The following is a 12,059-nucleotide window of genomic DNA, read 5'->3' as shown; positions in this document are numbered from 1 at the left end:
TAGCTCCAGATCCAAGCACTAAGGAAGTCACGTAAGCTTAGAGTAACCGGTCTTGGTCTCATGCTAGTCCTGACGGACTCAATCTTGCAGGTGTTTTCCAACCTATAGGATCTGTGATTCCATCGCAACATTTAAATTGGCCAATTTTACCTGATGCAGATTTTAATTTGCATTTTGGGGCGTTTTCTGTCTTTGACATATGTACCCCTAAGTATTTTTTATTTGATGCCTAGAGCCCTATATCAAGCATATTTGCAGTAGGCTGGTTATTTTGGGCTACTTTTCTTTCTTACTTTACAAATACCGTATGTTAGTGCTTAGAGACAGAGTGGCTAGAGCATCTCTGTAAAGAGGTACAGCAAGATTTATTTGGGAATCACAGCGAGGGACATCTCTCAGCTCAAAGCTGATGACTGTTCATTGAGGCTAAAAATTTGGAGGCAGCCAGATACCAGTGGTTGGTTGCATGACTCTTGCATGCAACTGGCTGCAGAAGTTGGTGAACTGTAACAACATTAAGCTGACAGGTCACAGATGCTATGCTGGACTGCTGCTCATAAGCATTGACAAAAAGAAAGTACACTGAAGAAAAATGGCTATTGAAGCATATTTCATTATGCAGTAATTTGTAATACAGGAAAGGTATCCATTTTAAGCATATATATACAAGCTTACAGTAAATTAAGTGATCAGTTGTTTTGAGGAGGAATAAGCTGCACTAACGCCAGTTTTACCAGTAAACAATATAGAATTTTTAAAAACTTTTCACAATTTAGAACCTTATTTATAGAATATACACACTTCTATTAAAAGATGAACACGCAATGGGGACAATTTCTTCCTCATACTAGTATGAAAATACACTTACATTTTACGTAATTCCTTTTATATTCAGTGGTAAACCTCCACAGCTTGGTTTTATTTGTTACTCCACCACCTAACGACTAATTTCCTATTAGTCCAGCTATCCGAAGCCATAACCCAAGGAACAGAATTGTAGAAAAAGGACTTCTTTGTAGAAAGTCAGTAACACTTCATATATTGAGTCAGATTTTCTTTTACAGCAAGTTTTCTCAAAAAACAAGATAGTTTAAAAAAATTAATAATGATGAAGATTGATACTACCAGTCCTAAGGATACCAATAAGAAAGGATTAGGACTGATAGTGATACAGTGGAAGAGAAATAACAAAATAATTGGTGCTTTAAAAAGCTTCTCTAACCCATAAGTAGCCCAGACAGGGTTGGAGAGATAGTAATACAGTGGAAGAGAAATAACAAAATAATTGGTGCTTTAAAAAGCTTCTCTAACCCATAAGTAGCCCAGACAGGGTTGGAGAGAGAGTATTACACACTATATCAAGTCTGGCAGAGGTAGTGGTAAAGGCCATTGAAACTGTACATGACTTATTGGTCAATTTTTATAATTTTCTAATACAGCTAGAAACTTCTTGGAAATATGTCTCTTTATAATATAATGAAATGCCATGACTATATGAATATATTTCTCCCTTTGGTTTATGAACTGGGGATTGTTGACTGCAGTATTTTTACCTAAAAAGCTACCCTACCATTGCTGTACAGCAGTGGATATAGGAAAAAAAAAGAAAGCCTCTTTAAAAGGATCTGTATATGGGTTGCCTGCACTAGGCACAGAACCTATTACTTTATTTGGAGATCTGCATGTATGCACAGCTAAACAATGTTCCTTGCAGGAGCAGCCTATAGATATTTTCCTTAAAGTATGTTTTAACATCTTACACAGATTTATAACCGTAATTTTTTTTCCTAACAGAGGATTTTCTAGTCAATACAAAAGTAGTTACACAGAAAAATACTTAACCAATGTAAGGCCATAAGAGAACTTAGAAGCTGCAGCTTGTCTTATTAAGCCACTAATATGTCCTAAACAGGCACAAAGTGGTTACAAGAATTTACATGATCAAAGCATTTTTGGAGCATGTCACAGAAATTATTGCCTCAGAAATGTGTAATACATTACAATTAAAAAGGGTCAAAAACACAAAATAATGTTTCCATGTCAACTGAATAAAAATAATTTATTTACAGATCATGAGGAAAAACATAGAAGACCTTTCCTTTTCAAATAAATACATGTATTAAGGGAACACTTCCACTAACTAAAAAAATAAATTTGTGCGATTAAATGAATAGTTCTTATGTATTAACTAAAAACCATAAAAACATTCAAAGGACAATAGTGCAACCATGTCAGAGCATAAAGCTGATGTTTTCCATTTTACTGTTTAGGCTGAAGACAAGGTAACCTTTTAAAGCAAAACAACAGAAAAATTTATGCATTCATTTTTTCCATGTATAAATACATGCTTTAATTTCTAGATTTAAATGTTTTTCCAAGTTCTTTTGCTTTAACATGAATTCAACATGGTACTATGCAAGCATTCAAGACATGATGGAGCTGACCATCACAGGATTTCTAAAACAAGTTCCAACTGAGCTATAGCTATATCCCCATTTAGTAGTGCTTTTTAAGTCATCTAGACGTTGATCATAAAATTACTCCAAGGTAAAACTTTGTTAACAGTTAACAGTCTTCAACCCTGAATCTTATTTTAAAAACAACACTGTTTCAAATTAAAGTTTTTTTCCATAACACAAAAAAATTACAGAGCTTAATAAATGCATTCAGCTTTAATAATTTGGCTAAATAACATAAGATAGATTTTGGTCATTAAAATAAATTAAAAACAGAAGTACCTAAAACATCAGTGGCCTGTAGATAGGGAAAAACTGCTGTGAAGGCAGGTCCCTGAACTCACATCCTTCAACCAGCCTCTCTACAAGCATGGACATTCACATGGCACCCTCTGTATGATAAAAATATTAGATACAAAAGCAATTACTACACATGCACACATGCTGCTAATTCTGGGATGTGGAACCCACATTTGCAAGAGATACCCCTGATGCTGTTACACTGGTGGAGAGAAGGCCAAGGGAGATCTATGGACACTGAAAGGGGAGCCACCAAGATTGTAGTCAAACTCTTGTTAGTAGCAGGAGGTGATATTATGGGGGGAAATGGTCATAAATTTGTAGTCATTTGGGAAACAGAGGTTGGACATGAAGAGAAATATTTATCCAGAAAAAGAGGACAAGTATGAGAACATGCTTCCCAGAATGGTGGTAGTACCTCTGCCTTGGGTCATTTTCACAGGCTGGCTAGCCAAACCCACGGATAACCAAATATAGGGCTGGCAAAAGTCCATCTCTGCTTGGGTCCTTGGAAGGTTGGACAAAACCACTTCCAGAAATCCTTCCTGCAAACAACTTTATGTGGTTCTCTGTATCCAGCAAAAACACTTCACTCATGCAGGTGTGTCAATAATGTTTAGGCAAACATTTCACCTCATTTACTGCCGGCCAAGACCACAGAACTGGTCAAACACAGTAGCTCAGGACACACACATAGAACACTGATCCCCAGTCTAGGCTCTCCAAGTTACTGAACGAGAAATGTTTTGGAATATAAGTAACAGCTTATAATCATGATCATCTCATCCTGAGAAAATGCAAATGTCTACATGTTGAAGGTTCACACTTCAGAAACCAAGCACTGGATCATCTTCCTCTCTTCTCCCTACAGCTGCAGGAAGAATTATCTGCAAACACATCCCAAATTAATTTTACTTCCATTCACTCACATGGACAGAGGGAAGGGTTCACACAAGAACACAGAATAGGCCCTCATCAGTGCAGTCAGTTAACCATGGCTTTTCTTCTCAAAGAAGCTAACTGAAGCTATATATTTTTTTATAAAAAATAATATAGGGTTAACAGCAAACAGTATGTATGTGATCAGGCATATTCCTGATACACCTGAGCGTCCCGCATTCTCTGCCACCTGCTCCACATAAGTCTGAGAACTACAGTGAGGCCTCCTGTACTGCTGTGTGAGAAGATGCTATAACCCTGTAATCTCCTGCATGGAATTAGATAGCATGTGAAGATTCTCTCAGTACTTAAAAAAAACCCCACCAAACATGTTTTGTCTTCTATGTGTGAACTACTACATAGTGAAATAAAATGTCTTATTTGTTCTGGCATTAGATTTCTCTCTCTTGTTAAAAATTTTTCTGATAATTACTTGAGGATTAGCTGCTCTGATTAGAGGTTTGAAAGGATGCCTAAAAACAATACTTTTCCTAGTTTAAACTTTTTTTTTTGTAAATTATGAACCATCCTGTTTTTCAGACCTCCACATTTTATACAAGAGGTAACACAGTACAGGCTATACAGTGTTCACATAGAGGGCTGATAAAATGCAGCAAGAGCTGCTAGTCATACGGGTTCTCCATCAGTTTATAAAACTTTATCCAAGTCTGATTTACTGAATTAGGCTTCAGCCTGGACATGTTTTATTAATGGAAACAGAGGAGACAACAGTTTGCTGGCTCTGAAAAGGTCCTATCCTATTTTGATCAAAGTCAGTGACCGCTAAAAGGAACTGGATTATGACTGCTAACTGTGTCCATAATTTTTTACTACACTATAGAACTCTTGGAGACTACTTTAAGCAGTAATAACTCAGTTTTTAGAGATGCTGACCCTAGTAAGTTTCTCAGAACTTTTCTAAAATCAGGCGAAGGAACTCTCATTAAGGTAAGTGGTTGCTGTTCATTCCAGGGTTCTCTTTTAATGAACTATTTATACAAAAGCTTGTGCATGTGCAGCAATTCTTTCACCTGCAGAACTGAAACTTCAAAAATGCATTAAAAAATATCCATTAAATCAGACTCCTATGTGCTATTACAATCCTTCAGAATCAATCCTATTACAATCTGAATGGAAGATATTTGAAAGACAAGGGAAAGATTACAACTCCTATCACTCTGTAATACCAATAATGATCTAGCCTCAATTTCAGCAATCCTACATATCACAGGTGTTACATTCTCTCTGGAATTTTGAACTGTAACAGTCCAGACAAATGTTTCTTTCACCTCTGAACTGTGTAGGATCAGGTGTAAAGTCTACTTCTCCTTTCTTAATCAAACCCCAACACTCAAAATGAAATACATTCTAACTAGCCAACTTTTGAGGAACTACAACAGAACGCCATGCACCTGCCACTGTCTTCTCCTGACAGAGACCATTCTGGTTCCCCTGAACTTAGGGATTACTTGGACCTAGGCCACCTTTCAATGGTTTGGAGTTTTCTTATGAAATGTTTCATCAACATATACTTAAGGCTGTCAAAAACTAGATAAGCAGACACGATCAAAAAGAGATTAAATTAATTGAAGCTCTAATTTTTTCTTTACCTGTGAGTGATAGTGGATATTAGTAAGCTCTGTATGTAAGAAATACTGATGCCATAAAGAAACATGCAGGTAGAGACATTAATACATACTACAATATTGTATGCAGTGACTACTGTGGCATTGATTCTGAGCTCATTGCAATGAATTGTATTACTTAAGACAAATGAAAACAGAGTCTATGAGGTGAAGCAATTTCACAAATTTGAACGAGTAGAAAGTAGAGTCTGGATTTTGAACACTATGTGTAATTTCTAAATATCCAAATGTATAAATCCATAATAAAAAGAAAACATTACTGAAATATTTCAGTTTGGTTTTTGGCTTTTTAAATGTACAAGTTATTTAGGTGAGGAAAATTATCTGTCGTTTAAACATTGCAACAGTTTTTTGTGATCGCCGACTTTTTGACAGGTGCCCCAGCCAGGCTGGTTACTGATCTTGTATCATCTTGATTATCACTTCGTTTTCGCACCTCGCTGTAAAAAAAAAAAGCAAACCACAACTGAACAAAAAATGTGCTCAATTATCATGTTTCTATTCATGTTCACGCTTCCATTTTTCCCACTATATGTCAAAGAGCTCATCACCATCTATCTATCGTATGGCTAATACTATGGAGTTTAGCACAGAATCAACATGTCTCACAAGTTTCCAATTTGGGATCATATTTATATTTCTATGCAAATCATAGTGATAAAAACATAATTTTTAAAATATCTAATAACTCCCCTGTGTTCTGATTTACCTTTCCTTTTCTTTTGAGAATTTTTTCCTACTTTAATATTTTACTATAGAAAAAGAGTATTTCATAGCTCTAAGTATAAAACCAAATAACTTCAGTTTCAAGTATAAATTTACTTGCATAGAAAAAATGTACATTGTTGGATGCTTTTTATAAATGCACACTTAAAAGCTGTGTATGTATGACTGATTATGGATTACAGACCACTAGCCTTTCAAAATCATACTTTAACCAAAAATGGTTTGAAAAGGTAGTAGAACTGTAATATTTGGCTCACACATTATCATAGAAATGCCAGGGTGCTAAATGAACACAAACAGAATTTCTATCTTATAAATAATTTACAGAAGGGAACACCAAAGAAAATATGTGTAATTAGAGTGGTTGGTAATAAAACTGAATATATATTAATATGTGTGAAATAATTAAAAAATAATTACACATAGAATTATTACATTTCAAAATAAATTATGAAAGAGTTAGGAAAATAAATCCATGTAGGATTAAAATTAAAATTCATTCAGCGAACAGGTTTTAAAATTGCAGGCTCCATAACTGAGTCCTAGTTTAAATATTAATTATTGAGATAGCTTCGTAACATTTTCAAGCAAAAATGTTACTTCATTAAACTGAGAATAAATCCCATCTTGCATTTATCTATAATGATTTAACAGAGTATTCTTTTAATTTTTTTTTAACATTGGTACAATTTTAAATCAATGTGTTTATCTTTGTATGTATATTCACACACAATGTCCTTTTTATAAAATATACCGTGTTTATGTGAAAACAGAAACACAGCTACTTACCGAGCAAGATGAAGAACTGCTTCTACAATATTAGATCCATCTTTAGCACTTGTTTCACAGAATAGCGCATTGTAAGTCTGTGAGTAAAAACAAAATGTTAAGCTAACTGATCTGAGATGGTTCCCATGTGAACAGGTACATTTAATTACAAATTGTTTCCTGAATGAGAACACAGAAAATGATGACACATTTAAATGAACAGGATTTCTTCTAGTGCTCTTCATTGTCCAACATATTCTCTTTAGTACTGTGAAATAAAACAGTAATTGTTTTTTAATTATATCTGGTTTATATTCAGTATATTCTGAATTAATGAACTGCATAAAAAACATATTATAGGCTTAATGTCCAAATTCAATCTTCTTGTTCACAGGACTGCAAAATAGTAAGAGACTTTCCAGGATAGGTTACTTAACCTAACTTGCTAGCTACTCAAACTACAGCATCTGGTTATTCTAGGTTAATGAAAAACATCATTCCATAAGCAACAGACATGGTTTCTGCCCCAGTTTAATCCATAAATTCTGCAAGCACTCAGCCACTCAAGACCCTTAAGACTCTCCCTATTATTCTACAAAATACAGGATGTGTGCATCTTATCCCCCATATAAATACATGCAAAAAAACCTTGTCCACACTTCTATTTATAGCAAGAAGTCCTATTTTCTTTCTTTTTTCTTTCACATGTGGCAGGAATACAAGAGTCTCTTGAAGATGAAAATACTCCACCCAAAAGCTGGACAGACATAAACCAGTCAATAGTGTGCTTCATATTTGAACTGGCAACTTCTGTTCAGCAGCAGAAAAATTCAGTCTTCTGCCCATCCACTTTTATACAAAAAAGACTGAGAAGTCTTTCACAGCCAATAATGAAGTTCAGCTCAGCAGACACTGAGATGTGATTTAACCCAGCAAACACAATCAAAACAGAGTAGTTTAATGAAAAGTATCCATGAATCCTCATTACTTGACTTGGACAAATGACCAGAAAATTACTTTTGTTTACTAGTTTTTCACAAGGTTTTCAGCTTAAAATTCCTAAGACCATTTTATATTAATGAGGTACACTTGGACCTTACCATAGCCAGCTTTTCTCCATAGTTTATAGAGACACATTTTTGCCCTTGTTCTGTAACAGTTTGACGGAGATCAGCCTTGTTTCCCACCATCATAATTGGAATATTCTCATGAGTTGCATCCTATAAAGAGAATTTTATTTCCTTATTGCTCGAACACTCAGAATACAAAGAAGTGGCTATCATCATCACGTCACACCACTTTCCTTTCCACGAAGTCGTGCACACTAGTAGAAAAAATTTACAAATTATGAAAGCTATGCCAAGAAGTTCTTCAATTCCCATAAGCCCTGTTTCTCAAAAAGGAATTTAATTTGTTAAGTTAATCTAATGGAATTGGTTACTGCATCCAAATGCTGTATGACAAAATCACTATGGGAAAAGTAACCAACTCCTATACCATGACAAAAAGAAAACACTGTCACAGAAGATGAACTAAATATTTTGCTTGCCACTTTCCCTCCTATTAAGCACCTCCAGCATGAGAGAAAAACCCCTTGCACTAAATGTAAATTCCTATTCAAATAAACAAACAAGAAGTACAAGTAGAAAGAAATACTGAAAATTTCCCTTGAACTATAGCTAATTTACAGAATCTAATATATTGGTTTAAAATGCAAAGACTCCAAGGAACACTCAAGTCATCCACAAACAGGTATCTGAAATGTGCTGCCACATTCATTTCAAAAGGAAGTGAACGGGAAGAGTGTCATTGCACAACACCCTTTAACACAAAAAGATGTATTAGACTGAACTCTAACTGAGTATGTCAGGATACCTTTAGGACTTCCATGTAGCCTTTATTTCTGTGATAGGCTGCTGTCTGGATAATTACAACTTACGGACAATAAAATTTTATAAGTAATAAGGCTAACACTGCAATGAAACATAGTTTATGAGTTGTATATATTTAAGGGTCTTACCTCAATCATATCCACCCATTCTCTCACATTAATAAAGCTTTTTTCACACGTTACATCATATAGTAGTAAGACACCATCTGCTCTTCTGAAGTATGATTTAGCAATACTTCGAAATCTTTCAGAAAAAAAATAAAAGATTTGCATAAGGCCACATTATCAAAAAATAGTTCAGTTTAACATCACTAAGAACACAGCACTATTTAATTTCACTACTGAGTACAATTCTCTCCATGTAATGCTATGAGTTCTTGAAAACTGCTGGTGCTGGTCTACAAATGCTCCTTAGGGATCAACAGGATTCTGTCCTAAACAACAATCAATATTTTGTATACCAAAACAATCTACAGTGTATCTATTACAGCTAATCTATTCTCAAATTGTGCCAGGGGAGGTTTAGATTAGATAATAGCAAAAATTTCTTCTCTGAAAGGCTGGTTGGGCATTGGAATGAGCTGTGCACGGAAGTGACAGAATCTCCATTCCTGGAAGTGTTCAACAGGCATGTGTGGATGTGGCACTTTAGAGGTATACACAGCAGTACTAGGTTAAAAGTTGGACCCCATAAGCTTAGAGGTCTTTTCCAACCTTAATGGTTCTATGATTCTATGATCCACCCACACATAACTTCCTAAACTGATTGGCTTACTTTACCTCCTTTGAAAAAGACAGGAAACCAGTAAAATTATACCAGGACTTGTTGATCAACTACAGTCATCTTTGTCATGAACTTTATACAATCTGCTTAACCAAGTACAGTAACTAGGTATTTACATTGGATATTAAAATATCCTTTACAAATTTATTCTGTGGGAGGAAACTGTTTGGACCCCGACCTACATACAGCCCAACACAAATCTTGGTCAATGAACATACGAAACTGACTTCCATGGCACTAGATCAACCTCTTAACAAGCCTTAAAAGCTGTCAGTAAAGAAGTAATGGCTCTCAAGTAAAGATGTCATAGGATTTTGAGGAAACTTTACACAGTAATTTGAAGAATCTTGGATATGCATCCAGCAATCTGTAAAGATACTTCTGGCAAAATTCTAAGGTCTTTGGAAAGAAGTTTTTATATACCAAATACAATGCAAATCAGGACCAGGATTTTCAAGGAAAGAATAGGAGACAGCGAGGAAGGGAAGGGCAGGGAATCTCTAAGAAAAAACCTGCTTAAAAATACAGGTGTGTAAGAACAAAGAAAGCTAGAGACTAAAAACAGAAGCAACCATGTGCATCTACTCCATCGTTTTGCATTGACAAAGAGGGACACATGGATTTAATTAATTAATCCTGTGGTGAACCTCAGCTACTTCTTTCTATAGAGAGAAAAGATTACCTCAAGCATCACCAAAGCTAACACAAAAGCATTCCACCTGTCTTGAGGTCTCAGCAGAGAAAAATTGCATCTGTTTATAGACATTTACATATGGACAATTGATAGGTTTTTTCAGCTAGGTGAAAAAAGGCAAATGACTTTTACAAACAAAAGAGTTCAAATTAGTAAGTGCAGAGGATCACTAACCTCTCCTGCCCAGCTGTGTCCCACAGTTGTAGCACTGTAGGTTCTCCATCAACAATTAGCCTTTTCATTTGAAAATCCACACCTGGAAAGAATCATGTGTATAGTCTAACAAAACCCATCAATAATCTTTTAAAAACTGCAGAAAATTAAAAGGTAGTGGCTATAAACAACAGTTTTTCAAAAATTCATCTCTTTTAATAGGTTATAAGATTTCAGTCAGTCATGCACATACTTCTGAACTGCAATAATCCCCTGAATGTATTTCTTTTCCCAGAAGAATTGATATGAATTGCATTCTGAACAACAAATAAGATCTCCCTCTGCTTTATTGTGCTAAACAGTTTTTAAAAAGAAGTGAAAGTGTTTTATAAAAGACTTTATTTCAAATACCAAGGAAGAAAAAGACAAATTAGAATGAAAATCCTGACTCAGAGGCAATAAAACACATATATAAGTATGATTTGACTGGAAGACAAATTCAGTCTTTGGAATGGTTAAGAAGTTTGTTAACTGACAACTATATTAATATACACAAGAAGTCAGTCAGAAATCCTTCTAGCTGTATTTAAACCAAAGCTTCAATAACACTTTGAAGAAATGGCAACAAAAAATAGTATGAAAGACATCAAAGGATAGAATGAAATACTAAGGAAAGATGGAGTGTTGAGAAAACAAGAAAGCAATGAAAAATGCAAGAAAGTTCATATACACACAAAGTTCCTTACACTGGCATTCCTTTTCTGGTGCTTTATGTTGTTCAGAAAGCATTTTCTTTGTAAAGAAAAACTAAATTAGACCAGTATCCTATTGTCCACTACAAACAGCTGTTATTACTAAGCTTTAGTACTCAATTAGATCTCACATCCTAAGAAAACCATGTGTGTATATCCAGGAAATCCTAGCAAGCAATCACAAAAGTAAGCTTTTCACCCACTTCACTGCAAAATAACAAGGACATTCATTTGAATATTTTAAGAAGAACACCAACTATACCCAGGGTTGCACTGGTATTGCCTCGAAATTCATTCTTGCAAAGTCTCATAAGGAAACTGGATTTTCCCACAGCTGCATCTCCAGCAAGAACTATCTTGTAAGCCTTCTCTGAACTGGGGTATTTTGGAGTGCATTCATTTGCATCTGACTGAAAATAAAAAGAATCCCTCTGTAACAACTCATAAAAAAAAACCCTGTATGATTCTTTTCCAATTTTCCCCTGAAGAACTGGTTACCTCAGGGGTGAGAGCAGATATGTACTTCCTTGTTGAAGCAACTGAGCCGCTTCGACTAACTGGTCGTGAGGGCTTCCAGTCAAAAACTGCAGTGCTGTTAGCAGGACTGTACGCTTCTTCATCCCTGATCTCTGGAACCTGAAAGTATGAGTTAGTTCTCTGATGAGAAAAGTATGCTTTTTTGGAAAGGCACAGCTAAAACTGATTAAAACATTTTAAAAGTTTGGATTAAACAGAGATAAATTACCAGAAACAGCTGTGCAATTCTAATCAAAATACTGTGATTATTCTGTTCTTATTCATTTTTGCTGTTCACTATAATCTACATTTTGTCTTTTAACATGTTTACTGTTCAGCATCCATTCTTTCAGTACTCTAATAGAGCAAATTAATTTCTATATGAAAATTTCAAATTAAAACACAGTCACAATAAACAATTGTGACAATACTTT

At 35.0% G+C, this 12,059-nt stretch overlaps 1 protein-coding gene across 1 annotated transcript in view; it reads right to left on the bottom strand.

Annotated features, from left to right (window-relative positions):
* Positions 1-1,628: 1,628 nt before the first annotated feature.
* The window catches only part of RASEF (RAS and EF-hand domain containing), a 33,887-nt gene continuing 23,456 nt past the window's right edge, over positions 1,629-12,059 (bottom strand). Inside the window, exons 11-17 of the mRNA XM_048292754.1 lie at positions 11,608-11,745; positions 11,372-11,519; positions 10,379-10,460; positions 8,856-8,970; positions 7,936-8,055; positions 6,857-6,933; positions 1,629-5,781 (exon numbers count right to left, since the gene is read on the bottom strand). Coding sequence (XP_048148711.1) covers positions 5,673-5,781; positions 6,857-6,933; positions 7,936-8,055; positions 8,856-8,970; positions 10,379-10,460; positions 11,372-11,519; positions 11,608-11,745 — 789 coding nt within the window. The 3' untranslated portion in view covers positions 1,629-5,672. The remainder of the gene's footprint in view (positions 5,782-6,856; positions 6,934-7,935; positions 8,056-8,855; positions 8,971-10,378; positions 10,461-11,371; positions 11,520-11,607; positions 11,746-12,059) is intronic.

The sequence above is a fragment of the Corvus hawaiiensis genome, chromosome Z (assembly GCF_020740725.1).
Source record: "Corvus hawaiiensis isolate bCorHaw1 chromosome Z, bCorHaw1.pri.cur, whole genome shotgun sequence".
NCBI classification, from domain to species: domain Eukaryota; kingdom Metazoa; phylum Chordata; class Aves; order Passeriformes; family Corvidae; genus Corvus; species Corvus hawaiiensis.
The sequence above is the reverse complement of the archived record's forward strand: the minus strand, read 5'-3'. Positions and strand labels throughout refer to the sequence as shown.